The sequence below is a fragment of the Salmo salar genome, chromosome ssa05 (assembly GCF_905237065.1).
Source record: "Salmo salar chromosome ssa05, Ssal_v3.1, whole genome shotgun sequence".
NCBI classification, from domain to species: domain Eukaryota; kingdom Metazoa; phylum Chordata; class Actinopteri; order Salmoniformes; family Salmonidae; genus Salmo; species Salmo salar.
Window position 1 is genome coordinate 43,787,870 of NC_059446.1, and position 12,920 is coordinate 43,800,789.

The 12,920-nt window shown below is 42.3% G+C and overlaps 1 protein-coding gene across 3 annotated transcripts in view; it reads right to left on the bottom strand.

Annotated features, from left to right (window-relative positions):
* The window catches only part of LOC106604958 (AF4/FMR2 family member 2), a 176,305-nt gene that overhangs the window by 52,836 nt on the left and 110,549 nt on the right, over window positions 1-12,920 (bottom strand). For all 3 annotated transcript variants that reach the window (XM_014200135.2, XM_014200134.2, XM_014200133.2), the window contains one exon: window positions 9,785-9,839. In XM_014200135.2, coding sequence (XP_014055610.2) covers window positions 9,785-9,839 — 55 coding nt within the window. The remainder of the gene's footprint in view (window positions 1-9,784; window positions 9,840-12,920) is intronic.

Genomic DNA, 12,920 nt, shown 5'->3' on the forward strand with positions numbered 1-12,920 from the left:
GCCTTGATGACAGTTTTGCACACTCTTGGAATTCTCTCAACCAAATCTTCAAGTGCAGTCGCTTAAACCATCAGGTGCTATGATGAAACCGGCTCTCATGAGGACCGCCACAGGAAAGAAAGACCCAGAGTTACCTCTGCTGAAGAGAAAAAGTTACTTAGAATAACTGGACTTCAGATGGCAGTCCAAATAAATGCTTCACAGAGTTCAAGTATCAGACACATCTCAACATCAACTGTTCAGAGGAGACTGTGTGAATCAGGCCTTCATGGTCAAATTGCTGAAAAGAAAACACTACTAAAGGTTACCAATAAGAAAGGGAAGAGACTTGCTTGGGCCAAGAAATATGAGCAATAGACATTAAACTAGTGGAAATCTGTCCTTTGGTCTGATGAGTCCAAATTTGAGATTTTTAGTTCCAACCGCCATGTCTTTGTGAGACGCAGAGTAGGTGAACAGATGATCTCTGCATGTGTGGTTCCCACCGTGAAGCATGGAGGAGGAGGTGAGATGGTGTGGGAGTGCTTTGCTGGTGACACTATCAGTGATTTATTACATTTCAAGGCACACTTAACCAGCATGGCTAGCTGTCATTGTCGTGTGTGTCGGTGGCAGGGAAGTCAGGTGCAGGAGAAACCAACTTACCAACTTGGTGTAACTGGAGTAGTTTAATATATTAAAACAAACTCCAAAACCAATGTACATAAAATAAACATGGGTGAACATACCCGTCGCACACCTATACAAAATTACGAACACATAATCACAAACAATCTCCGACAAAGACATGAGGGGAAACAGAGGGTTAAATACACAGCATGAAATTAACGGGATTGGAACCAGGTGTGTAGGAAGACAAGACAAAACCAATGGAAAATGAAAAATGGATCAATGATGGCTAGAAGACCGGTGACGTCGACCGCCGAGCACCACCTGAACAAGGAGCAGCATCGACTTTGGCAGAAGTCGTGACACTACCACAGCATTCTGCAGTGATACGCCATCCCATCTTGTTTGCGCTTAGTGGGACAATCATTTGCTTTTCAACAGGACAATGACCCAACACAACTCCAGGCTGTGTAAGGGCTATTTGACCAAGAAGGAGAGTGATGGAGTGCTGCATCAGATTACCTGGCCTCCACAATCACCCGACCTCAACCCAATTGAGATGGTTTGGGATGAGTTGGACCGCAGAGTGAAGGAAAAGAAGCCAACAAGTGCTCAGCATATGTAAAAACTCCTTTCAGACTGTTGGAAAAGCATTCCAGGTGAAGCTGGTTGAGAGAATGCCAAGAGTGTGCAAAGCTGTGATCAAGGCAAAGGGTGTCTACTTTGAAGAATCTAAAATATAAAAAATATTTTGATTTATTTAACACTTTTTTGGTTACTACATGATTCCATATGTGTTATTTTATAGTTTATAGTATTTTACAATGTAGAAGATAGTAAAAAATAAAGAAAACCCTTGAATGAGTAGGTGTGTCCAAATTTTTGACTGGTACTGTATATTATTTTGTATATGTAAAGACAGGATTAAATCACGAATAGTCTGATGGGTGACAACATTAACCTATCACTTGTGAATGATATACAGTATGATCACTTGTGAATGATGCCCAGCTTGTTTGCAGTAAGGTAAGAAACAGTGGATGCCTTTTTTTCCACATCATAGTCTGACACCTCACATAGCCTAGCCTATAGGCCTACATCTTTTGATAAGGTTCGTATCACAACTAAAGTGGCCAAATAACTTCTTAAAATTAAGCACATTAATCGCTTTAGAACCGGTGTAGAGCCTAACTGGCATACATAGGTGGCGGTTGAGTTTCAAATGCAACTTTATAATAAAGCATTACATGCATAATAGCATTTGCGGTCACTTTTGAGAATGGTGTTTTCCCTCTAATTGATTGCATTTTGGAACATCAAATCAAATCTTGTTGGTCACATAGACATGGTTAGCAGATGTCATTGCGAGTGTAGCGAAATGCTTGTGCTTCTAGTTCTGACAGTGCAGCAAGTAATCTAACAATTCCACAACAACTACCTAATACACACAAATCTAAGTAAAGGAATATATAAATATATGGATGAGCAATGACAAAACATCATAGGCAAGATGCAATAGATAGTATAAAATACAGTATAAACATATGAGATGAGTAATGCAAGATATGTAAACATCATTAAAGTGGCATTATTAAAGTGACTAGTGTTCCATTTACTAAAGTGGCCAATGATTTTAAGTCTGTATGTAGGCAGCAGCCTCTCTGTGTTAGTGATGGCTGTTTAACAGTCTGATGGCCTTGAGATAGAAGCTGTTTTTCAGTCTCTCGGTCCCAGCTTTGATGCACCTGTACTGACCTCGCCTTTTGAATGGTAGCGGGGTGAACAGGCAGTGGCTCGGGTGGTTGTTGTTCTTGATGATCTTGTTGGCCTTCCTGTGACATTGGGTGCTGTAGCTGTCCTGGAGGGCAGGTAGTTTGCCCCCGGTGATGTGTTGTGCAGATCGAACCACCCTCTGGAGAGCCCTGCGGTTGTGAGCGGTGCAGTTGACATACCAGGTGGTGATACATCCCTTCAGGATGCTCCGAATTATACATCTGTAAAGGTTTGTGAGGGTTTTAGGTGACAAGCCAAATGTATTCAGCCTCCTGAGGTTGAAGAGTCGCTCTTGCGCCTTCTTCACCACACTGTCTGTGTGGGTGGACCATTTCAGTTTCTCTGTAATGTGTACGCCGAGGAACTTAAAACGTTCTACCTTCTCCACTGCTGTCCCTTCAATGTGGATAGGGGGTGCTCCCTCTGCTGTTTCCTGAAGTCCACGATCAGCTCCTTTGTTTTGTTGATGTTGAGTGAGAGGATGTTTTCCTGACACCACACTTTGAGAGCCCTCACCTCCTCCCTGTAGGCTGTCTCGTTGTTGTTGGTAATCAAGCCTACTATGGTTGTGTCGTCTGCAAACTTGATGATTGAGTTGGAGGCGTGCATGGCCATGCATTCATGGGTGAACAGGGAGTACAGGAGGGGGTTGAGCACGCACCCTTGTGGGGCCCCTGTGTTGAGGATCAGCGAAGTGGAGATGTTGTTTCCTACCTTCACCACCTGGGGTGGCCCGTCAGGAAGTCCAGAACACAATTGCACAGGGCGGGATTGAGACCCAGTGCCTCAAGCTTAATGATGAGCTTGAAGGGTACTATGGTGTTCAATACTGAGCTATAGTCAATGTACAGCATTCTTACATAGATATTCCTCTTGTCCAGATGGGATAGGGCAGTGTGATGTGAGAGGCCCCGGTGCACAACTGAGCAAGGGGACAAGTACATTAGAGTGTCTAGTTTGAGAAACAGATGCCTCACAAGTCCTCAACTGGCAGCTTCATTAAATAGTACCCGCAAAACACCAGTCTCAACGTCAACAGTGAAGAGGCGACTCCGGGACGCTGGCCTTCTAGGCCATCTATCCACGGTTTCTGGTTAAGGTAGGTTTTAATAGTCAGTGGGTACAACATCTCCTATACACTTCCTTATAAATTCACTCACCGAATCAGCGTATACATCAATATTATTCTCTGAAGATACCCGGAACATATCCCAGTCCATGTGATCAAACAATCTTGAAGTGTGGATTCCGATTGGTCAGACCAGCGTTGAATAGTTCTTAGCATGGGTACTTCCTGTTTGAATTTCTGCCTATAGGAAGGGAGGACCAAATTGGATTCGTGGTCAGATTTGCTGAAAGGAGGGCGGGAAGTTAGAGTAGCAGTGATCCAGTGTTTTTCCAGCGCGAGTGCTATTTGTCAATATACTGATATATTATAGGTAGCCTTGTTCTCAAATTTGCTTTGTTAAAATCCCCAGCTACAATAAATGCAGCCTCAGGATACATGGTTTCCAGTTTGCATAAAGTCCAGTGAAGTTCCTTGAGGGCTGTCGTGGTATCGGCTTCAGGGGGGATATACACGGCTGTGACAATAACCAAAGAGAATTCCCTTGGGAGATTATACGGTTGGCATTTGATTGTGAGGAATTCTAGCTCAGGTGAACAAAAGGACTTGAATTCCTTTATATTGTTACAATTACACCATGAGTTGTTAATCATGAAACATACACCCCAGCCCTTCTTCTTCTCGGAGAGATGTTTATTCCTGTCAGCGTGACGCACAAAGAATCCAGGTGGCTGTACCGACTCCGAAAACATATCCCGAGAAAGACATGTTTTCGTGAAACATTGTATGTTACAATCCCTGATGTCTCTCTGGAAAGCAACCCTTGCCCTGATTTCATCGACCTTGTTATCTAGAGACTGGACATTGGCGAGTAATATACTCAGAAGCGGTGGGTGGTGTGCGCACCTCCAAAGTCTAACCAGAAGACCGCTCCGTCTTCCTCTTCACTGGCAGCGTTATTTTGGGTCAGCCTCTGGAAACAGTTTAAATGCCATGGGTGGTTCAGAAAAAGGATCTGCTTCAAGAAAGTCGTATTGCTGGTCGTAGTGCTGGTAAGTTGCTCTGATATCCAATAGTTCTGTATGTAATAGCACATAAGATTTTCGGGGCTAACAATGTAAGAAATAATACATGAAAAAACAAAAAATACTGCAAAGTTTCCTAAGGACTAGAAGCGAGGCAGCCCTCTCTGTCGACACCATTTTCTTAATACCATACATTTGCACTTATAGACTAATGCCGTGTGCGCATTGTTGCGCTTATAATGTGAAGAAATATGCTAATAGTTTATCAACATTTTAAGCTAAACATTCTGATCTCTTGCATCACCTTATTGCTTTTAAAATATTTTTTAAATCGAGTGGTTGTATTAATTCGGGATCTATCGCATCCCACAACTGTCCCACACTATGTAGAATACTAATAGAACAGGTCAACTTTAGTACTATGGGGGATAGTAGATTTACATAGGCTAGTGCTTTTGCTGTTCATTAGGCCTACTTATCTTGTTGGCTGATGAAAAATAAATGTGGACAGTTCTTCTAACATCTTCAATATGCGCCTTGGAATTCGATAAGAAGGATGCGCGCAGTTACATCCCAGATGTGTTTGTCTTCACTAGTAGCGTACTTCGGAGCTGAGATGCCTTTGAGAAGGACACGATCAGGTGACGGGCATTGGCTAATAAGAATTAAGATTTCTGAAAGAGCAATGTGAGTGAGAGTTGCTTCGTAGCACGCAGCCGGGAGAAGGGAATTATTATTTTCCGCCCAAGGGCACAACGGTTGCGGCCAGTGATTTTTTTTGGGGGGGGGGGGGCATTACCCCACACAAGGGGGTTGCAACCGGGAAATTCGAGGCATTATCAAGTGCTTGTAAAATTGTGAATTAGAGAGTGATGAGGTGTGTGCAGCCTGTGCAAGAAACATTTTTCAAAACATCATTGGAGTCGCATCATGCAGCCTTAGAATGTATTAAAATCAAAACATACAGTATAGCCCAATGTTTGTATCACAACTAAAGTTGCATAAATAACTCTAAATTAAGCATTTAGGAGGACCTGTTCCTTTGTTAACCACTCAACACAGAATAGCCGCATGTGCGCACTCCCTCGGAAATCGTTTGGAGAAAATACCCTTTCTATTTTATTCATCAATTTTTATTATCTATGCATAGTCACTTTACAAATGATCTCGACTAACCTTTACCCCCTGTATACAGCTTCATTATTGTTGTGTCATTTTCTGGTGTTATATTTTGATGAGATTTCTTTTTACCTTAGTTTATTTAGTAAACATTTCATTAACTCTATTTCTTGAACTGCATTGTTGGTTAAGGTCTTGTAAGTAAGCATTTCATGGTAGGGTACTATTCTCACTATCGTGAGAATGGTGAACTTACTAAATGACTGAGAGTTTGACTGTGATATTAGGTTGCTTCTTGTGTAAATATTTTCCATCTGGATTTTAATGATTTGAGAAAAGGACGGCGGAGTTCTGAGAAAGAGAAGGGAGGGACCTCAACCATTCTGCCATTGTCGCATGTGACAAATAAAAATGTATTTGATTTGATTTGTATTCTTCATACTATAAAATAATTTAAAATAATGCCACAGAATTCTAAGCACATCCTGTCTGCTAAATGAACTAGTGTAGCCCTCATCCATATGGCATAGCCAGATCAGGGCCTAACATAAGGACAACTCTATTCTGTTCATCTGAAATAGACTACATTTTCTTCATATCATGTTTCTTTAGACCTATCTAAAATAAATAATGGATTTATTGTGATGGTGTAGGCTATATTATTTAAATGGATCTATTAGACTTTTTAAAATCTAGATGTTCCAAATGTTTGCATCAGTGGCTTGTAGGCTATGCGTGGAAGCCAGGAGATGCTAAATGTGTTTATGTAAACTAACAGTCAATTACCATGAGACTGGCAGTTATTTGCTTGACAATCGCCGGCTGACAAAACTTCATGACCGCCACAGCCCTACACCTACTATAGTAGCAGAGAGGCTTTGCATCGAATCAGCATTTCCACATTTAAAGTAGGCTACATGTCCACATACAGAATATAATACTTGTTACATAATACATTAGTAGGAAAGGTCTTACTACTAAGCTATGGATTTCCATAGGATTGATTTGAACCTACATCACTGACACCTGACACTGATTTGAAGCACAGACAGGTGACAGTAGTTTAATACTATGAGGATTGTTTGTTCAGCCCCCCTCCCCTATTTCCCAAATGTATTCCCTATAATAGAACAACAACCCATTGTAACAAACAAATGAACATTAAAGTGTTTCCTCTCCGATGACAGTTCAGTGGAAATCAATTACACATGCAGACAGACACAAGGGACCGTAGCATGCCACTTCACAGTGAATGAAGGGTGCACAGGGAGATGAGTGTCACTGCTACATCTGTAGTCCTGAAAATATGATGTAGCCCACAATGTGGGGGGGAATAATAAAAAAAAAAAACATTGGTGTCAAGTCCTCTTTGAAAGCATATTCATCCGCTTAAATAGTGTTTGAGCAAGGTATAGAAATAAAACCCCTTGATACCGACAAGTAGTGAAGCTGTTGGCCACCACAACCTGTCCCGACTACCACCAAGGCACAGGCAGGCCCACTGCCACACACTGGCCAGGCAGGCTAAGTTTATTGCTGTGACCATTGATCTGTGTACAGTCCATTTATCATTCATGAAAGGAGCCAGTGATCTTCACAGTATATTAGATGAAACAACTCAGATCATCTGTCAACTGCTCTCTTATTGCTGTTTCCCTCTCCACAGGGATTTGGGCTGCTTCCATCCTTCTTCCCCATTCGCAGGTTGCTAGGCAACGCAGCTGGGGGCATGGCTGCTAGTGTGTTTGGCTCGGCGGCGGCGTAGATACGTACTCCGGCAAACTGTTTTAATGACTGCTGGGGCTTTTTTCATGCTTATGAGGTGGCTTTGGGCATTCGTTTCAGGGGTTATGTGTGTGTGGGAAACTCAGAGGGTGGTTATCGCTAAGGAGGAGGAGAAGGGAGAGGGGAGGGATGGGGCTGTGCCGGTGTCATTTTTGTGACTACCATTAAATGTGCCTAAAAAGGCCAGCCATGACCAAGTGCTTATCTGTATCACCAAGAGTAATACAACACAGCTCAAAGCAAGATGTTCATGAAATTGACACAAAAGGAATTCAACAATATTGAAGAATACTTCATTGTGGCAAGCAAGGAGAGTGATGCACTGCTATTGAATTTACTGGTCCATTGCCTGTAGAGAGGACAATATCTTTCCAAAAGTGATGTATGCCACACAGTGATGTATGCCCCCAATTTGTTTTCAACCTGAATATTCAACTGCGGGGTGATTGAGAAGCATTGGCTCTGTTGTGAGATCAGTCTTACAGGGAGGGTAGAAAGGTCTGTTTTAAATTAGCTCATTCTAATACTAGCATTGGATGAAACAGGATTTGAGACAGATGAACAGGACTCTTCACTCACTCATCCGCCTTCAGATTCATCATCTCCATCTCCACTATCTCTTAACAAATTATGTCATTGAACTTCGATACCCCTTGTTAAAATACTATCATTAGTACCCCCCCCCCATCTATGGTGATCAGTCACAGCAGTATCCTATTCATTCTGGGTAGGGGGCTATTTTATCATTAAGAGAGAAAGCCGGCTAACAAATAAAGACACCACTGTTTGTGATGACTAGATTTCTTCTTAATCCACCAGGACATCTGAATGAAAATATGGCTGTTGATTTAGGGGAGAATGTTTTCATTTGGTTGGCCCTTTCACTGCAGTATTTTTTGAAGAAACTGGGCAACAAAACCTTGACTAATTGACCACAGTCCTCAATGATCATCTGTGCTGCTGCAGAACTAAGCAATAGAACGTTCTCACAATTTTGTTAAAAAAAATCCTACAATTCATACACAGCTAGAAAATCTCCAGTGAATTCTGGTAGACAAAGGGGAGAGGGAAGGAAGTGCTTGCATAGAGGAAAAGGAGGAATGCATGAACAAAACTGGGTTGAGGTGTTTCTAGCTGATGAATAGCACCAGGTAGCTGAATAACAGTGAGGTCAGAGGTGCTAGCAGCTCCAGCAGTCCAGGCACAGCAAACCCCCCTGCCCCCTCCTAGCCCCCCTCTCCCATCTGAGAACCACACCCCTACCCCTCAGTGCCAGGTGATTTGTCTGAGGTAGGGCTAGGCTGACCTTTTTATTCTGTCTACTGTCATAACTGCACCAAAGCTGGACTGAGAGCAACACACAAGAACAGGAGAGAAGGAGAGAAGGAGAGGGAAAGGGACAAAAAAAGATCGAGACAGAGTGTGTGTAGAGGGAAATATGGAGAGAAAGAGAGGAGAGAGAGAGAGGGATGAGAGAGCGAAAAAAACGGCAGAGAGCCTGGGCTGATGCTAATTGCTTTAGATACAGCACTATGTGGGCATTGGGAGATAGAAGCAGCAAAATTACTGCTGCAGGTTCTCCCCAGCCCCCTCCTGCTTCTCTGTCAAAAATATATTAATTATACCTCCTCTCTCTACTGCCCTGAGTCACATGTGCTGGAGCATGCTGATCCACTGTGTCTGGCACTCACACTGGGGCTGTGTGTGTGTGTGTGTGTGTGTGTGTGTGTGTGTGTGTGTGTGTGTGTGTGTGTGTGTGTGTGTGTGTGTGTGTGTGTGTGTGTGTGTGTGTGTGTGTGTGTGTGTGTGTGTGTAAGTGTTTGTTTTTCTGTATGTATGTGTGTGGGTGGGGGGGGGGGGGTTAAGCTGGTTGCTTATATAAGGACGGGATGTGTTTTTTGTTTTTATCTGTATTGTTGTGCATGCAGAGGACAGGGGGAGGAGGGGGACCAAGCAGACTAGTGTGTGTTTATTTGTGTACAGACACTGCTGGTGTACTGCAGGCGATGACAGCGTGATAATGTACCATGCACTCATTTGCAGTAAGCCACTTATAAACACACAGAGATGCAAATGAATTTCACACACATACTGTACAGCACGCTACATACACACACACACACACACACTAATATGGGAGTGCAGTGCTGTTGTTAGAGCGATATTAGAGCCCTGTATTCACTGAGTGAGTATTATGGCCTTAGTGTTTAATAACTATTATTAAACTACCAACTGGTCGAAGGTCCTGAATGGATGATAACTATGATCAAAATACAAAAGAAGCACAATGAGAGCCATCTCGAATGAACTAATCCAACAGTTCCTGCTGTGTTATTTTCTGGCTCAGAAAAACATAATATAAAGAGATACAGTATACTGTACATAGAAGGGTGTTGATTCATTTTACCTGTTGATCAGTGTCCTCCTCGTCACTGCTGATCTTCAGGTCATCCTCAAGCATTCTGCAGAAAGACACAGCACCAGTCAGGTCAAATAGACAGCTTCAGGTGACCAATTTGTGTACTAATTTATTCAACAAACTTATACTGAGGTCTCCTTTATCATCCACCTCTCTATTTTGGGATTTTGCTTATGATAGAATATTAATTAAATTAATAACCCTTTAATAACCCTACAACAATTCCCCATATAAAGTCAAAACATATAGTACTGCTGGGGAAAGAACTGGAAAGAACTTTTCTATTATTCAAATCAGTGCATGTATAAAGTATTTTCTTTATTTATTAGGACACTAGCACAATACTTATTGGGATGATGTGTCATTATTTACAGAAGAGCAAAATGCATCTCTCCATAGTGAGGGATGGCATTACTCTACTCTCTGTTATACATACCATCTTTCAATGCAATTCACCATTGAAAAAAAATCCAATCCCTTAGCTTGCTTCGGACTCATAAACTATCAAAAAGTGTTTTCAGAAAGAATGATGTCATCTGACAAATGGTTATGGGGTGTGATGACATCATAGTAAAAACACAAAACCGGGCCAGCAGGCAGGCTAGCAGCGAGCTAGCGCTTAGCAACCTACATTTTTACATAGAGTGGCAGACTGGCCCGGAGTGTCTAACACAACATGGCTGTTAAAAAATAACCTGGGCGGGGAATTTCCCCCTGAGTTAGAACAATAAAAGGAGCTCTATGAGAGAGGGAAATGTGTTTAAAGTTTACTTTTCTATGACCTAAGCTGTCGTGCAGCATCTTAGATTGGGCAGAACTTTGAACAAAACTGCCAGTCATTAACCTGATAATATTTAACAGATGTCAGGGGAAGAAATCTTCGCAACACAAAACCAGGTGGCTGAGGTGGATGCTTCCAGTGGATTTGCACTCAGTTGGAGCCAAACTGGGGGGGTAATGTCTGTATGTACATGCATGTGTGAGTGTGTGTGAGCGTGTGGGTGAGCATGTGTGTGAATTTGAGAGAGAGACACAGAAGAAAAGAGAAAAAGAGAAAGAAAAATAAAGAAAGAGGGAGAAAGAAGAGGGACAAACATGAATAAAGAGTGGACTGTGTGGTCTATTTCATTTTTAACTTCTCTCCAGTCGGTGGGGATAATCCAGCCTTTAATTGGAGGCAAATCAATAGTAGGAAAAAGCACACCTATAAATTCACCTGAACAGTGTACACTGCAGCATCTTACCCACAGCCCTATTCACTCTAGGAGGAGAGGTGTGGTTATACTTTTCACTTTTATGACACCGCAAAAGACGTGTATAAAAACGATACCCTCTTAAAGAAGTCCTGAAGACCCTGTAAACGATGAAAGTAGGTTCGGTGCACATCTGTTTGAAACATTGACAGACCTCCGATCCAAATGAACTGCTTGATACATAATTAGCCCCAGGACATCTCCCTCTGTCAGGAAACCACAGATACGCAGTTGCACCGACATATCAGGACTAACAGGACTTTATAATAAATACCTTTGAGGAGAAATAATAGATATAGACTGTTTCAGCCTGAGAGTGAGACAGTGTTTAATGGCCTAATTGGGGCCTGTGTTTATCACTCTGCTAAATTAACCTTCAAACCACAAGGAGGACAAGGAGTTAAACCGAGTTTTATATTATTTTAACTTGAATATAAACACTTTGGCAGCACAGCTAGAAGCGAGCTCACAGAAATATTCACCTCATTAAAATTGGCACACCATGAGATATAGAGACCCAATCTGCAGTAAGTCTTTTTTTTAATCTCCTTCTTTCCTACTTGGCATTAGTTGAGTGTATGCTTAAGGTTTGACGTTTTGGCAAACATATGTGTTCTTTTACAGCCGCTCAAAGCACCTTGATAAACCTGAGTGAAGCGCAGTCTAATGATTAAAATAGGATTAGAGTCAGCTCTGGTGAAGCCTTGAGAAATAATGTGATTTACAACGTCCTATCTTACTATCAGGACCATTAACATGGAAACAGAATTACCAACCCACACCATGTCTTTTTCACTGAAGCCACCCATGAGTGAGGCTCTTTTGAATTGTGCAGTTGGCACTGGCACTGGCACTGGTTCGTCCTGTTCCTTTGCTTTTAGAAAAGACAACAGTACAGGAGTGTCTAGAGCAGGGTAGAAGTGTCTCGGGTAGGTCAGGAGTGTCTAGGGCAGGAGAGGGCAAAGGGAGGGTCAGGGAGGGGAAGATTAGTCAGGGCAGCATGGCAGTTCAAGGGGTGAAGGGCGGAGGGGTGATAGGGGGAGAGAAGAGGAGAGGAGGGGTGGGGAGGGGAAAATAGAGATGAGAGGCCGTACAGAGCTGAAGAGGGCAAGCCCAGACTAGAGCAGCACAGCTGGTGGAGTGAAGCAACACAGCAACACACGGTGACAGAGTCTCCTGGCACTAGCCCACTAGAGAGCTAGCATAATGATAGGGAGGGACAAGCACAGGCTGTGATCATTAGCCACCAGCTAACTCCCAATCACTACCTCTGTCTATCTGTCAGCACCCTCAGGGAAAATCTCTCTCCACCCTTCCAGCCTTTCAGAATTCACATATACTGGAGACAAACTATGATAAGTCTTTAAAAATACTACATACTATACAGACAAATGTTCAAGAATTGTTGTGATAAGTAACTATGATACTCTGAATGAACTGGATGCTGGAATTTTGGTATTATATATTATTTTAATGTAAGAGTGCCTATATGGCTTCAAATGTTTTTATTGCATTACCTTATGAAAATCATGTGTGACTTGAGCATGTCTGACTGACATGACAAGCTGTTAAGAAAATAAAAGAAACCACCAAAACACTTTCTCAGTAAATCGTATAAACGTGGTAAATGGAGGTTGTCAGAGACACTACAGAAAAACATTCTAAACATATCTAATCACCAATGTCCTGATGTTGACATTTCTCCTGAACACAAAATTAAACTGTTTGTCACTGAGTGTAGTACATGTCAATGTGTCACTGATACATAATTGCACTCATCAACAAGACCACTCTCTTGGGCACTGCAGTACCCCTTCCTCCCCCTACTGCCCACTGTATTACTGTTATTATTCCCCTGCGTGCTCTCAAGT